This window comes from Sinocyclocheilus grahami, unplaced genomic scaffold (genome assembly GCF_001515645.1).
Source record: "Sinocyclocheilus grahami isolate Dianchi unplaced genomic scaffold, SAMN03320097.WGS_v1.1 scaffold53.1, whole genome shotgun sequence".
Classification (NCBI taxonomy): domain Eukaryota; kingdom Metazoa; phylum Chordata; class Actinopteri; order Cypriniformes; family Cyprinidae; genus Sinocyclocheilus; species Sinocyclocheilus grahami.
Window position 1 is genome coordinate 425,721 of NW_015505232.1, and position 19,063 is coordinate 444,783.

The 19,063-nt window shown below is 38.0% G+C and overlaps 1 protein-coding gene across 2 annotated transcripts in view; it reads left to right on the forward strand.

The window, feature by feature from the left end:
* The window catches only part of LOC107583355 (vascular endothelial zinc finger 1-like), a 23,835-nt gene extending 6,060 nt beyond the window's left edge, over positions 1–17,775 (forward strand). Inside the window, exons 2-6 of one of the 2 annotated variants that reach the window (XM_016269543.1) lie at positions 10,430–11,199; positions 14,072–14,141; positions 14,343–14,508; positions 16,298–16,333; positions 16,560–17,775. In XM_016269543.1, coding sequence (XP_016125029.1) covers positions 10,430–11,199; positions 14,072–14,141; positions 14,343–14,508; positions 16,298–16,333; positions 16,560–16,912 — 1,395 coding nt within the window. In that variant the 3' untranslated portion in view covers positions 16,913–17,775. The remainder of the gene's footprint in view (positions 1–10,429; positions 11,200–14,071; positions 14,142–14,342; positions 14,509–16,297; positions 16,334–16,559) is intronic. The other variant, XM_016269544.1, reaches the window with a different exon arrangement.
* Positions 17,776–19,063: the final 1,288 nt, after the last annotated feature.

Here is a 19,063-nt window from a genome sequence, read left to right on the forward strand (position 1 = left end):
CACACACACACACACACACACACACGCACGCACGCAGTGGCCTAGTCTAGACTCGCATCCCCAGACGTACCCAGTAAACTGATGACTGGGATGCTATAGGAAGTGAGCGAGCAGGTGTGTGTGTGTGTGTGTGTGTGTGTGTGTGTGTGTGTGTGTGTGTGTGTAGATATGCAGTTCTCCTCGTGAATAGAGGAACCAAATCAGAGAAGACTCCCTCACAAAGACCCCCTGCGGATCCATGAGGGCATCCCCGCTCCGATTTGTGTCCATTACAATAGAGCAGATGAAATAAGGAGCAGAAAGAAGCATTCATTTTTCTTGTCCTGCGTCTGCCTGCGTCGCGGTCAGCCCTGCGAGATGGATGGATGATGCTGAATGCGAGAGGTCAGGTATTTAACCCTGCCCTCTCCGTGATTGCAGGATGGCACGCATCTTAATTGTCTGCAGAGACCAACTGCATCACTCGCTCCTGATTAAGCATGTGCAAAATTACATATTTTTTAAATCTTCTAATGGACCCTTTTCATAGACTGTGAATATGTGTTTCCACAATTATTAACATCGTGAATATAGTTTGTGTATTTTCATTTAAAATATATATATAACATTACATCTAAAAAAATAGAGTATTACAAATATAGCAGCTGAAGGAGTGATGGCAAATTTAACATCTTTCTCTCTTCTGACCAATATAATATTTTTTCATCATATGTAATGTCATATTTTTGACACAGTATTTCTTTTCCTATTGGAGCAAACGGAAATGGAAAAAGAAAAGTGCTGTAGTTTCCGTTCACCACCATAGAAGTTTTTCTAATTATGATCCTAATTCCTAATTATCCATAAGTTCTAGTCAGGAAGGTCCAGCAGACCCTGCCTTTCATACAGCATGGCAATACAATTGCATTTTCAGATTTTTTAAAAGCTTTTTTTACTTGACAAACACCTGTCTGCATTTATGCAATTAAATAAAAAAATAACACAGAAATAAACTGAATGCAAAAACATGCAATGCCTTAAAATATAGATATTAAACAAATAAAAAGGTTAAATCTCTAAATTTCTTTTTTTTCCCCACAAAATTAATCAAATTAAAAAGGTTTTAGGATCCAGTTACTAGAAGACTAGGCACACTCATAAAATACTGTACACATCATGAAGTGCAATGCTTTGCAAGTCAAATATTCATCAAATAAGCATGCTAAATATCAAAGTACCTTTTTTAGTTTTTGCACAAAGCTATTATTGGTCTACTATAATATATTTAGAAATTTGAGAGACAGTAATTCACAGGTTTTAGCATCCACAGTTTGAGACAGTTTTGAAACTGTCAGCATGCTAAAACTCTCTTTAAGTTGAAAAATATGAACTAGTACACTTCACAAATCAATTAGCTTGCAGGACGACTAGTGAACCCATGTTTATGTTTCCTTTGCCTCTGAGAATTGACAGGCCTTGTTGTTTTATCAAGGCAGGGGAAGCTGTTTCCTCAGGGGCCGAGCACTAATAATGCCACCTTTGACCTTTCTCTGACTTCATTCATGGTTTAAAATGTACATCTGATTTTTGCTCATTAGTTGTGTGCATTTGGGGAAGGTTTTTTTTTTTTTTTTTAAACCAAGCTGGTTTGGGGCTGTTTCTGTGGTTTGTGGGGGCTGTGCCTGTTTTAGATGCTCCATTGAACATCAATAGTGGGTGAACAGGGCGTTTGCCGCACTTTATCGGGTCTTTTAAGCGCCTCAGGCTGTGGTAGAGTTGAGAAGTCTGATTCATTATGGTGAACCGCTTCGTTAAGACCGTTCATAGATGCATTGAATTTAACTTTCGTACATGTTCACAATTGATGTGTTTGTGATCGTTGTATATTGTTTTCCCTCTGGTTTGTCCTGGTGTTGTGGCTCAGAGATCAGTGTCTGCCAGGGCAGGTGGCTGTGATGTAGGTTAGCAGTGAGTGTCTGTAAGCTTTTGCCCCTGGCTGTGTAAACAAATCCCTCACGCTGCTCTGTGTGTAAGGGAGAACTAAAGGAGTGCGTCCAGCCTCCCAGAAGCCTCAGTAAACAAACAAACAAACATCCACCTCTGTTTCCAGGCCTGCGAAGTGGGGTTCACTGTGTGTTCAAGTTGGCTGCATCCCAGTTCGCATACTTCTATGCTCTGAAAGTAAATAATTCACTCATAATGGGAAAGTATACACTTTTAGAGTTGTAGTAGGACAGTAAGTCAGTATTGTGTCACAAAACCACATCATAAAATTGCATCATGCATTTTAACTGCTGTGACAACATCCGGCTCACACAGATGTAGACTTTAAAAATCAATTGTATTTGTGAAAGACATGTTTTCTATATATCCGTTTATATATAATTTAGTGCTGGTAAATACCGTTTCATACCGAATACCGGTGTTTATTTTTGTTATGATATACATTTTTCAAATACCGCATGTCATTAAAACAACGTTCAGAACGTGGCACTGTTTGAAAAGGGTCCCTTTTCACTGTCGCACTGTGTTGAGGGAACAGCTGTATGTGTTACTAAGCGTGAAAGTTCAGAAACTGAAGCTGTAGAACTAATAGAAGATGATGATGACAGAAGAACTCATCCACAATATCCACATTGACCGCCCCAAATATCCACCGCCCCCTGCCATCAGCTCCCGCGTCTCGCGCACACACACGAGCACGACTTTACCATTAGATTTAGCAACTTTCAGACCTTTTTAGCGGCTTTTTTCCATAGAATATTCATACTGACAAACCTAGCGACTTTTTTTGGATAAACCTTAGCTATGGTTCAGTTGTAAGATTTCTCCAGTGCTGTCCCACGAACACGAGGTCTGACTTTCCCGGAGAAGTGTCACCTCTCTCGGCGTCTGTTCTGTGCAGTGAGCGGCAGAGAAGCAGTGCATTCAGTTGGCCGCACCGCAGCCGACTCGTCAGTAAATGAGTACAAAACAGCGTTTCCTAGCACCTGTCGCTTACTGATTGTTTGGAATTATAAATATGAGCGTAGTTCGTCTGTTAATATCACATGCACTTTTTTGTTTGTTGTTTTTTTTAGTTTGTTACTCCGACGCAGGCAGTGCGCTGCATGAGACAAAAAAGTAATGTAGCCAAAACAACCGCATAGCTGCTCTTTAGTGTAGATGCATGTTGATTTTATCAGACGATGCCGCGATTATAAATGAGAGTGACTCCTGGTTAACATGTATTAAAAGGGGTCGTGTTTAGTCACTATTTAGTGTGGTATTTTTTGACAATATTCACTCATCATGACAGTAAAATAGGGCATTCTAAGTCAATATAATGCAGTATTTCCTCTCAAAATCAGTAGAAAATATGGTCAACACCCGGTGATGCATGAAAAAAAAAATACCGTCATGTACAGTGAAACCGGTATAATTTTGAAAAATACCGTGATATAAATTTTTGGTCATAGCGCACAGCACTAATATAATTGTACATTACCATTCAGAAGTTTGAGGCTGGTGAAAAAATTTAATGTTTTTGCATTTAGGGATGCACGATATATCGGCCACTAAATGTACATTTTTCTGTTTGTTTTAAAGGTGAGACTTTGTAATCAGCCTCTCAAAAATTATTTAAAAAAATTTGGATTTAGATTTATCGGCCAACATATCAGTTATTGGCTTTTTCGAATGATCGGTTATCGTTATCGGCCGAAATTTTCCCTAATTTAGTTGATTAAAAGTACAGTAAAAACAGTAATATTGTGAAATATTTGTACATTTTAAACGAACTGTTTTCTATTTTAATAAAATGTAGTAAAGCTGAATTTTCAGCCAACATTACTCCAGTCTTCCGTGTCGTTCATAAATCATTCTAATATGCTGATTTGGTGCCCCAGAAACGTTTCTTATAAATAAACAATATTGAAAACAGTTTTGCTGCTTAATATTTTTGTTAAAACCATGATACATTTCATGATTCTTTGATGAATAAGAAGTTCAAAAGAACAGCATTTATTTGAAATAGAATCTTTCATAACATAATAAATGTCTTTGCTGTCACTTTATCAATTTAATGCATCCTTACTGAATGCATTTAATACAGAAGAGATCTGGTCCTTCAGCTGTGCAAAATGTAGTTTGATATCTCATAAGAGCCAATATATAATTGCTTATCAAATTCAAAATATAAATCTTTCATAATCCTGTCCATCAAATGCAACTATCTGTAGTGTAAATGCCACAACTCTCTCGTTTTCTCTGTAAAGTCCTTGTCATCTCGTTCACACACAGGTTTAGCTGAGTTTGTTCCTGACCCGCTGAATCATCTCACTTGCGTTACAGTTAATTTTGCAGTCACATGAAGAACCGGGAGCATCTCTGCAGATCGGTTTACGCCGGACAGATTTAGATTCCTCAGCGGCCTGGTGTTGTTTTTGAGTTCAGTTAATCAGAGCGCACAGCCTCTGCCCTGTACCCAGCCTTCATGCCATCATGTGCTCTATCACGACAGCAGCGAAATCTGTGTCATTAGTTTGGGGCCCAGATGACACTTTTGATAACACTGTGAATCATTCTGAATCAGGATTTCTGAATCCAGTCATTAGCCCAGCATGCATTTCTGTGGTTGAAGAGGGGAAACTTGACTCATTTGATTTAATGAGAAGTTTCTCAATGGAGTGCCTCTTCCTCCTGCCAGCTGTCGAGTGTGTGTTTGTATGTATGTAACGTGAGCATGTGTGTTCATTCCTGAACTTCTGCTCATCGTTAGTCACCCCGCAGGCTGCCTGAAGTGCTGATGGGAACACACACACACACACACACACACACATACACAGCAAATCTGTGCATGATGGACTTTATCATCTACATCAGTGAGATCAGAGTTTTTCATCTCTGTTCAAACTTCAAAGAGTTTTTTTTTTTTACCTGAGGAAAAGTAAAATAAAAGTAAAATCCAGTATATCTGTGCAAAAGCAAATATGTGCTTATATGTGCTAGGGATATGCCGGTATCAAATTTTCATGTTGCGATTAATTGCTAATGCTTTTATTACGGTATACGGTAGGGATGTAACGATTCACTCAACTCCCAATTCGATTCGATTCACGATTTTTCATCTCTGTTCAAACTTCAAAGAGTTTTTTTTTTTTACCTGAGGAAAAGTAAAATAAAAGTAAAATCCAGTATATCTGTGCAAAAGCAAATATGTGCTTATATGTGCTAGGGATATGCCGGTATCAAATTTTCATGTTGCGATTAATTGCTAATGCTTTTATTACGGTATACGGTAGGGATGTAACGATTCACTCAACTCACAATTCGATTCGATTCACGATTTTGATTTCACGATTATTTTTTAATTTTTTAACAAAATTAGATTTAAGACAAATTATAAATTAAATGTGCCCTTTTATTATTGCTTGGACAAAATGCTGCACATTTCTTTGTGAAATTGAAATATAACAATATAATAATATACTAATATAGCACTTGCATATTACTGCTCTTTTGTTGGTTGTGATTGCTTCTATCGTCCTCATTTGTAAATCGTTTTGGACAAAAGCGTCTGCTAAATGACAACATTTAAATATAATGTAAATGTACAGTAAATAACAAAACTAAATTTAAATTTTAAAACAAGCCCCAAATCAAATAAGTAATACAAATGAAATAAATCTCTTCATATTAAAAATAAGGCGTTGTCTGTGCTCTTTCCATTTAAAATTAGAGGCAACCACTGCATTTTAATCATGATCCAAAACAAAGATGCTGCATACATGCAACATGAGCAGTTTTTAATCTAAATTAGATTGTATACTTTTGAAATTTGAAGCAAAAACAGAATGGTTTGACTTCAGTTTTGTGAAACTATACATAAAAATATATCTGCATGAAACAGCGGATGAGCTGAATGAGACGCAGATTCACTCTCTGCCAGCAGGTGGCGCTTAAAGCGTTTCCTTGGTTTCCGCTGTAAACAAAGCAGCGCTGCACTTATGAACTTTAATATGCATTATACAGAGGCAAGATGAAAAGAAGAAATACCATCTAAACTTTTCTAAAGACAGTAAGTTCCCCTCAGACATACATTCATATAAACTCCTACACCTAATGGCGCTTTTCCACTGCATTCACTTTTAGGGGTTTTTCCACTGGGTACAGTACCTGGTACTTTTTTTAGTACAACCTCGGTTGGGGTTCCAAGTGAACCGTACCGTTACCAAAACGTGACGCGTAAACTCGGCTGATCACAGATTGGCCGGAGAGAATCGTCACTACCTGCGTCACTGAACTTGCGACACAAACACAAAAGAACCGCTAGATTTAAATCAGCACAGCCAGCGAAGGATCGAACACAACTGTTTTGAACGAGCGCACCTTTTTTTTAAGAACCTAAAAAAAGTTTTGTTGTCTGTTGCGGAAGTACAGACGTTCCTCTCATTGATAGCAGAGGAGCGGATCCAGCGAGAGCTTGATGGGGCGATGCGGAATGAAAAAGTATTTTTTAGGAGTCGTGGTAGTAGAGGCGGCGCAACTATAACGACATGTGAATAATCCCGCCCACTCTAAAGCGGTATTGAACTGCAGTGGAAACGCAGACCATGCCGAGCCGAGTCGTACCACGCAGTGGAAAAGCGCCATAAATGAATCGCGATTTGTTTAGCATCTCAACCGATTTGAATCGTCACATATTTGAATCGATTTTCAACCGGCTCGCAGTTAATCGTTACATCCTTAGTATACGGTATTATCACGATATTGAAATTAAGTAAAAAAAAAAAAAAGTGCTGTCATAATACAGTATAACAGGTTTAATATCTTTTTTCTTATAACAAAAATAACTGAACATTTAAATGCAATAAAGCAATACAAAAAAAATGTATAAAGTTAAAAGTTTTACACAGATTAAAGTGCAAAAGAACTATAAAGACCAATAGGTATAACTTTACAATAAGACCTCATTAGTTAACCTTAGTTAATGCATTAACATTCACAATGAGCAATAGCTACATTTGCTACAGAAGTTATTAATCTTTGTTTAAAAAATACAAGTCTTAGTTCATGTTAGCTCATTAAATAACACCGCTGCAACTCTCGATTTTAACATCCTGTTATTAAATATTGGAATACCTAAGATTAATGAATGCTCAGAAGAATTTTTCATTGGCAGTTTATGCTGACTAATGAATTAACTAATGAAGCCCTAATGTAAAGTGTGACCGAACAATAAAGAATCAAAACACTTTCAAGCAATATCTAGGGCATGTTGTAGTCCAGATTAAAATGTAAAAAAAGTTTGAAAATAAATAGCCTATTAATTCTAAATATTTAAGTATTTGGCGCTGTGATGAACATCACAGAAAATACACAAATCGGAATGGCTGTTAAAATCATTTAAACACGATTCAGAAACAGAAAGTAGTGCAGCTGCTTTGTTTACAGGGTTTCCGGGGGAACGGTTGCATTTACATGAATTATTATTATTATTATTATTATTATTTCTGCAGTTTAGCGCCATCTGCTGTCAGATAGTGAAAGTGCGCTTTCATCCAGAGCGTCTCTTACATGTTCCGCCATGTGCTTCTCGTCCACGCTTGTTTACATCAGAGTGCACCGGTCTTTCACACAGCGTACAGCGGTGTTGTGCATTTTGACCAGTTTATGGGAAAAGTATTCTTAAAATGCATTCAAAATTCGGAATAATTTGTAATATATAATTATTCACGGTATTTAGAAGTGCCCATGATAACAATATGGTGCATATTCATTACCGTGATATATCGCATTACCGAATACCGGCACAAGTCTAATGTGTATATATATTATTTTTAATTCTATTCTATTATATGTGGTCCTGGACCACAAAACCAGTCATAAGTAGCACGGGCATATTTGCAGCAATAGGCAACAATACATTGTATGGGTCAAAATTATTGATTTTTCTTTTATGCCAAAAATCATTAGGATATTATGTAAAGAAGATCATGTTCCATGAAGATATTTTGTAAATTTCTTACCGTAAATATATTCAAATGTAATTCTTGATTAGTAATATGTGTTGCTAAGGACATCATTTGGACAACTTTAAAGGAGATTTTCTCAATGTTTAGATTTTTTTTGCACCCTCAGATTCCAGATTTTCAAATAGTTGTATCTCGGCCAAATAGTGTAATATATTAGCAAACCATACATTAATGGAAAGCTTATTTATTCAGCTTTTAGATAATGTATAAATCTCATAGAAAAGAATTGACCCTTATGACTGGTTTTGTGGTCCAGGGTCATATACAGTGGGTACGGAAAGTATTCAGACCCCCTTAAATTTTTCACTCTTTGTTATATTGCAGCCATTTGCTAAAATCATTTAAGTTAATTTTTTTTCCTCATTAATGTACACACAGCACCCCATATTGACAGAAAAACACAGAATTGTTGACATTTTTGCAAATTTATTAAAAAAGAAAAACTGAAATAACACATGGTCCTAAGTATTCAGACCCTTTGCTCAGTATTTAGTAGAAGCACCCTTTTGATCTAATAAAGCCATGAGTCTTTTTGGGAAAGATGCAACAAGTTTTTCACACCTGAATTTGGGGATCCTCTGCCATTCCTCCAAGTTGCAGATCCTCTCCAGTTCTGTCAGGTTGGATGGTAAACGTTGGCGGACAGCCATTTTTAGGTCTCTCCAGAGATGCTCAATTGGGTTTAAGTCAGGGCTCTGGCTGGGCCATTCAAGAACAGTCACAGAGTTGTTGTGAAGCCACTCCTTCATTATTTTAGCTGTGTGCTTAGGGTCATTGTCTTGTTGGAAGGTAAACCTTCGGCCCAGTCTGAGGTCCTGAGCACTCGAGAAGGTTTTCGTCCAGGATATCCCTGTACTTGACCGCATTCATCTTTCCCTCGATTGCAACCAGTCATCCTGTCCCTGCAGCTGAAAAACACCCCCACAGCATGATGCTGCCACCACCATGCTTCACTGTTGGGACTGTACTGGACAGGTGATGAGCAGTGCCTGGTTTTCTCCACACATACCACTTAGAATTAAGGCCAAAAAGTTCTATCTGGGTCTCATCAGACCAGAGAATCTTATTCAGGTGTTTTTTAGCAAACTCCATGCAGGCTTTCATGTGTCTTGCACTGAGGAGAGGCTTCCGTCGGGCCACTCTGCCATAAAGCCCCGACTGGTGGAGGGCTGCAGTGATGGTTGACTTTCTACAACTTTCTCCCATCTCCCGACTGCATCTCTGGAGCTCAGCCACAGTGATCTTTGGGTTCTTCTTTACCTCTCTCACCAAGGCTCTTCTCCCCCGATAGCTCAGTTTGGCCAGACGGCCAGCTCTTGGCCAGATCTGTGCCTTTCCACAATTCTGTCTCTGAGCTCTTCAGGCAGTTCCTTTGACCTCATGATTCTCATTTGCTCTGACATGCACTGTGAGCTGTAAGGCCTTATATAGACAGGTGTGTGGCTTTCCTAATCAAGTCAAATCAGTATAATCAAACACAGCTGGACTCAAATGAAGGTGTAGAACCATCTCAAGGATGATCAGAAGAAATGGACAGCACCTGAGTTAAATATATGAGTGTCACAGCAAAGGGTCTGAATACTTAGGACCATGTGATATTTCAGTTTTTCTTTTTTAATAAATCTGCAAAAATGTCAACAATTCTGTGTTTTTCTGTCAATATGGGGTGCTGTGTGTACATTAATGAGGAAAAAAAATTAACTTAAATGATTTTAGCAAATGGCTGCAATATAACAAAGAGTGAAAAATTTAAGGGGGTCTGAATACTTTCCGTACCCACTGTATATATGATTATTATTATCATTATTATTTACTGCATATATTAAAAGTTATTATTCTAATTACAGCCAGGTTACATAAGTATAAAAGTTATCCATCTTTTGTACTGTAAGATACAGTGTTTAGATGTCTGATTTCACTTAAAGCATGTTAAAAATCTTTAGGTATATCATAAATACTTAAACCTGTGGTAAACAAATAAAACCGTTTTGGATTTATAATATTTCTCTGAACTTATTTTGGGGGGTGTTGCCATACATGACTCTACTGTGTGTGTGTGTGTGTGTGTTTAAAGTTTAAACAGATAACAGTTTTAAAATGATTTATTTTTGGGAATTAATTAATTTAGTTATTATCTCATTATTCTATTTCTTTTATTTAGTATTCCATTTTTATTATTTCATGCTATTATTTTCATTTAATTTATTTCATAATTTTTATTATCGTTATTTGTTTTTTATTTTATTATTCTGATATACTTTTTTATTATTTAAAAAAATGTGTCTTTCTGTCTCATTATTTGGTATTTTATTCTATTATTTATTATTTGTAATTATTAAGTGCAGAATTTCTCTCTCTAGCACTGTTTTTTTTTTTTTTTGGTCAGCGCATCACCGTTTTTAACCCTCCTGTCCGGTTCTGTCTTCTCCTTCCAGCAGGCTAATGAAGCCCTTCACCACCAGCACCATGTGGCCCCAAGCAGCCTGCTGCCACTGCTGAACTCTGAGCCAGAGGACCAGAAGCCTGTGATGCCCATTCCTCTGGACCACAAGCCCCCCGTCAGCGCCGCCGAGCTCCTCAAGGACAACGTAGCCAGCGGGACAGGGGGAGGAGGGGGTGGCAATGCCGGAGGAGGTGGTCCAATGCCCGTGGTCAAGAAAGAGCACAAGAGCAAGACACCATTCATCTGCGGCTACTGCAACAAGGCCTTCCGCGACAGCTACCACCTCCGCCGGCACGAGTCCTGCCACACTGGCATCAAAATGGTGTCCAGACCCAAAAAGATGGCGCAAGCGGCACCCACCATGGTCCCGCTCATTTCCACCATGCCTCGTGAGACCACGGGCAACCCTGCCTACATCTCAACCATCGCTGGCATCTTTTCCACGGCGACCACTTCCACGTCCTCCGCCTCTACTGTCATGTCCCCGATGTCCATGTCCAACGTGACCCAACACAGTGCCCCCAAAAAGCCACCCAAGCCCGTAAAGAAGAACCACGGCTGTGAAATGTGCGGGAAAGCCTTCCGGGACGTTTACCATCTGAACCGGCACAAGCTGTCACACTCGGATGAAAAACCATTCGAGTGTCCTATATGCCAACAGCGCTTTAAGAGGAAAGATCGCATGACGTACCATGTGCGCTCACACGATGGAGGCGTCCACAAACCCTACGTCTGTTCTGTGTGCGGAAAGGGATTCTCGAGGTATGTGGAGCTTTTTCACTTGCTTAAATTTAATCAGTGTGTTTGGTTTCGAAGTTATGAATTATAAGGAATTTAATGATTCTGGTTCAGATTCTAGTGAACAATTCTGGTTCTTTAATGATTCCTAAAGTATTTTTGAGGAACATCTTCCCTTTTTTGACAACATACAATATGTTTGGGGTCAGTGAGTTTTTTATAATTAACTAAATTAATACTTCAAAAGTAAAGTAAATTCATAATTTAAAAAATATATATATTTATTTAAATAATTGCTGTTCTTTTGAACTCTCTAGTCATCTAAGAATCTTTCAAAATAATTATTACTGTTTCCAAAAAAATATTATGCTATACAGCTGTTTTCAACATTGATTGTAATAAGAAATGTTTCAGTAAATCAGCATATTAGAATAATTGCTGAAGGATCATGTGACACTGAAGACTGGAGTAATTGCTGCTGAAATTTCAGGTTTGCCATCACAGAAATAAATTACATTTAAAAATAAATTGAAAAGAAAAATGTTGAATTGTAATAATTTTTCAAAACATTACAGTTATTACTGTTTTTGATAATAAATGGAGCCAAAATAAACATAAGAGGTTTCTTTCAAGAACATAAAAATCTCTTACCGACCACATACATTTGCCCAGTAGTGTATTTAGTTTTTATTATTTATGTTATTAATTGTCATTTATTACAACATTTATAAAGTTGTTTAAAAAAAAGAAATCGGTAGGTTTTAAAAACCGTAATTAAACTGAATTAAACAATAATTAACTAAACTATCACAAGTTTCGAGTACAGTAAAAACGTTTTCAAAATGATTCAAACCATAAACTGCTTTGGTTTGAGACTGATATTTCAGTCTTTTTACTGATTAATTTAAAAGAACTGGTTCATTAATTAAGTAATTTGTTTGCATATTGGGCTGCAATGGTCACATTGTAACTTTCCAATAAAAAAGTTTTATGTTTCTGATAATTAGCCTACAAACTCAGATCTAAAAGGCATAATTTTTCACTGTAGATTTGGTAGCTTGGTATAATTGTTAATTGATTGATTTAATGTTGGTTAATCATTTAAAAATGATTTAATGTTGGTTCTGAATAAGAACCAGTTCTTAATATAAATCTGTACAAATAACTATATATCTTCGCTTCGCTCATATACGTTAATGGCGAATGTGAGTCATTTCCATCCTGCATGAAATGAGGCTGTTTGTGGATTCTGATGATGTCTGTTGAAATATGTGTTCAAAGCTCGAGCTGAATCCACCATCTGCTGTTCTGATGATGTTAATGTCGCCTCGTTCCTATTGGCTGCTGCTGGCTGATTTATAGTTGTTGTGAATGGATCTGACTGGCTGCCTTTGTAGGGCCCAGCATGCCGAGGGTCTGCGTGAACAGAAGGAGGAGGGGGTGCTCTTATTCCTCTGTTATTCCCTCCTTCCCTCCTGTTTGTTCTGTCTTAGAGGATCAGCGCTGGGGTTTCCTTTGAGTCACTCAGGGGCCGCAGACATACGGCTGCTTTAGGAGTCTCGTCTATAGCTAGTCTATAACGTCCCTGAATATCCGGGAAAGCATCAGAGAGGCCTCGCTATCCCTGAAATGAATCCTGGGATTATTAATCACGCACTGACACAAGTCAAAGCGCAGAGATAAAAGGGGCTGTTTTTAGAGCTCTGGCTGTTTCTGAGAACACCACCTGAAAACAAAATGTCCCAGTCTCCTCCGGCAGGTCGTGTATTTAGTGCAGTTTTCAAACCTGAATTAAATTATTCTCCTCCAAATGCCCCTGTTCATTTGCTTTCACTGATATTTTGTTCCAGATTGTTGTAAGATTGAAGAAGAAGTTGTGTTTAAATCTGTTTAAAAAGTTTAAATCTGATAGTTAGAATCTTATTTTGGTGTCTTTGAGCTACTAAAAGAGATACAACTTGAAATTATTATATTATTTGATTGATAGATACTGCTTGACTAATATAGTTTTTATTATTATTGGTTTGAATTGACTTTTATTTGTATATTTTCAATTTTAATTGATTGTTGTTTTTTAAATGTCTATATTATTAGTTTATTTCAGTTTGTTATTTTAGTACATCAAGTGAAACTAAATGAAAATAATGAATCTGAAATATTAATCAAGTTAATTTAATTTAAAAAAAATTTTTTTTATCAAAAATTCAGTAAAAGTGTACTATTCTGAAATATTACAATTTAAAATAGCCATTTGTGTATATATTCAAATGTAATCTATTCCTGTATATAGTAAAGCTGAATTTTCAGCATCATTACACCAGCTTTGTGCACCTCAAGCTTTCTTACTAAACAATAAAACCAAACAGTATAGGCAATCAAACTTAAGGTCATTGCACACTGAGTCCGAAATTTTTGTATGCGTTTTTTTTTTCGTATTTGTCATCCTTTCCTATCAAAATGCGAAAACACAAAATCGAACCTGCTCTGAATTTTTTTATGACTTACAAACGTTTCGGAGGCGGTGTGTAAACGTGATTGACACAACGTGAAGTCGTATTTATTTTTTAACGTGCAAAAATTTCAAACTCGGTGTGCAAAACATCCAGTGTGTGAGCGGTATCAGTTTGTTCTGTTAGCAGCTGTGAACAGTGAATTTTTGCTGGTATAGACCAATATTTACTGTATGCCACATCTGCTAGCATCCTTTCTAGCTCACGGCAGCTGATGAATCTGCAGCTCAGAGGCTGACTTGCAAAGTACAGCACCTGAGCCTGCTGGTTTTGTTTTTGTGAAGTGTACACAGATGCAGCTGGTACCAAAATCCAGTGGCTTTGTTACAGAGACTTGATGCTGTTTTCCTTCTTGCCATGTTTTTCATTTTTCCCTCTCTTTTCAGGCCGGACCATCTCAGCTGCCATGTGAAGCATGTTCATTCCTCGGAGAGACCTTTCAAATGCCAAGTAACGGTAAGAACAGGAACCCATTTATCTGATTTATTCAGTTGAGCCTCACAACTTTTTACATGTTTAGTTGCTGGCAACTAAAGGTTCGAACCCCATAAAGGGTTAATATTGAAGCCTTAACGTAGCTTACATCAATTTGGATAATTAAAAGAAAACTGATTGAATTTGTGCTGTAAATGGTGAAATTCTGCATGTCCATTATAGGCCTGTACATCAGCCTTTGCCACCAAAGACAGACTTCGGTCGCATATGATTCGGCACGAAGGGAAAGTCACTTGTAACGTGTGCGGAAAGATGCTGAGCGCCGCCTACATCACCAGCCACTTAAAAACACACGGCCAGAGCAACTATAACAACGCCTGTAACAAAGGTAAGTGCAACGTGATTGGCTGCCCCAGCCAATCAGCCAATCAGCCGGTAGTCTGTACAACAACTCTCCCAGCCTCTCTGGGTGACTCATGTAGCTCTAGCTCCAACATCTTTCTACTAACACTCTGTTCATCCTTTCCTCTGAGCTCTTTGCTGTCCCTACAACTCCCAAACTCTCCTATACACTCAAGTGCACTAGTTTGAGAAGTGACTTTGCAAGCACAGTTGGGAGATTTTTAACCCCCTTGAAGAACCGTCCAGAATGACAATGTAATCTGCCTACAATAAATGATACTCTGTTGTGGTCTTAAGTCCTACAACTTTTCAGAACATATTTTAACACCTGCAATAAATTAATTCAGTGTTTTCATGACATCACAAGTTATTCTGAAAATTTCACTTGATTTGGACAGTATCCCGTCCCTGGCCTATGATGTTACAGGTTCTTGGTTTGACAAAAGGTTTTAGGAGCCAGTGCAGAGTTGCTGTTTCTTAGATGGGAAAAAAATGGGTATCTGAAGGAGCGCAAAGAATCTTGGGAGTGAAGTCTCTGTAAAGTAGACATGACGGCCATTTGAGGCCATTTTTTGAGCATTTCTGTTCAGAATGATGCTTGAACATGGCTTCCAAGATTCTTTTTCATTCAAAGTCCTGTGCCATTGGCATCATTTATGTTTGGGATTGTTTCACAGTGATTCTTGAGAGTTGTTTGGTTGTGCAGTCCATCACGTTTCATTGGTCATGGCATTTGACTCATTTGTTCAGCTCTTAAGTTAGTCAAGCATGTCAGTGGAGAAGACCAGTGCTTTGCTTCAGGCAAGAAACTGCTCTGACTGAACTGCGTCCTTTCTAAGGATGTGAACAACAGGGTCAGGAGTAGGTCAAGGAGCAGAATTTAATGGGTTGAGTTTGCTCAAATTCATGCCTGAGGTCTCAGTTTGTCTCAGAGCTGTTGTGCTATTTAGTGATAGGTGCCATTACATGTTCTTATGGATTTATTTGCATGAATTAACCCAATGACCCCTATCCCATAATCTATTTCCGTCATGTAGTTTAGTTTTTTTTTTTTTTTTTCTTGATCACGATTAGCTAATGTTTTTGTTTATTGACTGAGTCTTTTTTTTTTTTTCATAGTGTGTTAGAATTTGGTAGAATTTTATATTTTAATAGCTAAAATCTCTGAATGTTCTGGTTTCAAGACAAATTCTCTCTTTATCGACATAATCTGTGACCATGCTGTTGATTACCACAGAATATTATTTTGTAATTGTTTTATATTAAAAGTACATTAAAGTATTTTTATACTATAGTATAATATCATATAATGTGATCGAAATTGTATGTATATTAATTTATTATATTCTAATATATTTATTATTTTTTTGTTTCTCACCTATAATAATGATTTTTTTTTATTAAATTATTCTAATATTATTTTTGTTATATTATTGTATTGTATTGTTATATACTGTAATATTGTATAGCACCTCAGAATTCAAATAATTTTTAACAGTAATGCCCTTATAATAGACAAAGAATTTTTGCTTGTTTTTGCAAACTGTTGAATGAGATTTTTTTTGTACTAACGTCTACAGGCTGTCGATAGAGCTTAACCTGTATTGAACCTGAAACATTCACATTCGATTTAAATTTCTCAGATTTGAACTCGATAGTCATGTCTGAATTCACACTGTGCATAAATGCTGCAGCCCTGCATTGCTAAAAGTCCCATAATCCATCACTGCAGGCAGCTGCCTGCCCATCATAACCCTCTGTCTGTTTCTAAATAGGAGATTGGCAGTGGAACCACTCAGGGCTCCGAAAAGGTAAAAATGAAACGAAACAAAAAAGGTGGAAAAGCTGATGTACACGCACAATAACAGTTTGCTCTCTTCTGTCTCTGCTGTTGATAACAGGAAGTTCAATCACAAATGCTCACATAGGTCATTTGCCACATGAGTCTAGACACCCAGAGAGTTTGGGAACAGAATACACACAAATCCCCAACACAAGCGCTAACACTTCTCCTGTCTCTTTCTCTGTGCTCTACAGACAACACTGAAGTCTGCAACTCTGCCTCCACTACATCGGTCTCAGCCACAGCCCCAATCACCACTGCAATGAACCGTGGCAACATCAGCAACCCCGTTACAATAGCAGCCCAGATGAACATCTCTACCAACACAGTCAACATCACGTCTCCCGTCAGCCTGCAGCACCCGGTTACCATCACCGGCCCTGTGAACATCGCCTCCGTCAACATCCAAGCCACAGCGCCCATGAATATCGCCCATCCGGTGGCTATCACCACGCCCATGCACATCGCCGGCCCGCTCAACATTGCCATGAGACCTATGGACACTATGCCCTTCCTGTCCCAAGTCTTGCCATCTTCTCACTGGTAGAACCAGGGGCGCTGACCAGCATTTTGCCCTGACTGCTGTGCTTCTGACATCTGAGTGGCGCGAACAAACCCATCGCGTGGCTACATTGCAACACTAGCAGAAGATTTGCACGGATTTCCATCTCTCTCTGGCCTTCGAGTATGTTTGCGTTTTGCGCACCTGATGAGCAGCTCTGTAGCGGGGCATTTCGCAAGCTCCTCTGAGCACTTCAAACCCTTGACGACAGACATTTTTAAGGACAAATGCAATAATTGATGTGCATTTCGAACACTTTTTTTTAATAAGCAGAGTGCCAGTGGGTTCTTCAATGATGTTGAAGTGTAACCTGCTAATCAGTATTTAAGGAAATTCGTTTGAAATGGACTGTTGCTTCCATTGGGAGGGAGGATTTTTTAAATATCTTTTGCGTTTTTTCGATTTTGCGCAGGGGTGTGTGTGTGTGCATTTTTTTGTGTGGGGACTCTGAAGAGGTGTCGTAGATTATTATTATTATTTTTTTAATTAATGGTGTTCGTCATGACACTGTTTACTACTTTTCAGTTTTTATGAGGGGAGGGCAGCTTCATTCTCTTATTGTTTACGTGACCATTGTTAGCTGTCGCATGTTTTTTTAGCATACAGAAGAAAGCGTTTGGAGGAAGGAAAGAGAGTCTTGCACTGAAAGCATATCCATAATTTAAAGAGGCAGTATTATTTAAATATTAGAGATGCACCGATACCAATACTGCCTGATACTGCGCTCCTGTACTCGTGCTCGTACTCATAAAAATGCCTGATACCAAAAGCCAATACTACACAACGTGTGAATAGAGCTGTGTCCAGAAAAAGAAACACCAACAGCAGAGAGTAGAATGGAGTTATTAGAGATTAAGGATGTCTATGAAGTATATGTAAGTAATTAATATAATGTTAAACATTCAGTATTCACGCCTGTATAGCGGATGTGCACGAGCTGATAAGCAGAACGTGCTGAGTGGATTGAACGCATGGCGCCACAGATGCGCGAGCTTGTCGAGTGAATATATTTGACAGACATCACTTGAAAGTTTGTAGTTCGGTCGGAGATGTCAAAAGCAAGTAAGTAAAACAATGCACAAGTTACTAAAGTTATTTGACGGTAATGAGAGCAAGAGAGAGAGAGTCACAGAGAGCACTTCTGTTACATGATTGCTGTCCGCTTCATTAGCGCATGCATTTGGATTAAAACTAAATCGTAAATATAAAACAAACAAAAATTATAGGGGAAATCACTATAAACAACATTTATTTTAAACGTCAAGCTTACACAACTTTATTTAAAGCAAAAGTGAAACTAGCAGACTGTGTGAAATGCGCAAAAGGCTTTAAGTGTCTGTCTCATTCTGCACCAATACAAACGTGTGCGCACTGCGTATGTTGAGCTTGCTTTAAAGGCCAAAGTATCCTTTTTAATCCTTACAGTTCGTGTGATGCAAATTACATCACCAAATTTGTACGCGCATGCTTGTATAATGTATAACGAGTGGTTCCCTGCATTATTTTAGGAAAACGTCTTGTGATTACTGAATTGAGCTGCTCTAATGCGCCATTAAAATGAACAGTGAAAGTAACAAAAGCTTATACAATACATTTTAACAGGTATAATTTAGTGTGTAAATAACTGAAGGAAATATCTGTTTGATAAATGAAGCCAACTAACATGATTCATAATATTATTATTATTTTGTTTCTGTACCCAATATTTAAAAAAAAATCAAATGCTGTGAAAATACAGGTATCGGTATCGGCAAGTACCAAAAATAAAGGTATCGGTATTGGACTCGTTCTGAAAAAAGTGGTATCAGTGCATCCCTACTAAATATGAATATCAAGATGTGTTCCAAATGGCGTACTTGATGTGGTCACTACTATCCCATGGCCTTTGTTTGTGCGGATCTACAAAGTCCATGAAGAGTATCCCATTTGTCATTTATCGATTGCGAAAGGTGCTCAAGTGTGCCCCCTTTGCACAATGGTGCGGACTTCACAGCAGACTACTACTCTACATTCTGTGCAGCATTTTTTCACCAAAGTGTGGACTTTGGTGAGGAAGACAAAGAGGAGGACCATAAGGGCCAAGTGTGTCATTTGGAACAGGGTTTATGAGCTGTAGGTAACCAGCTCATTTATAAC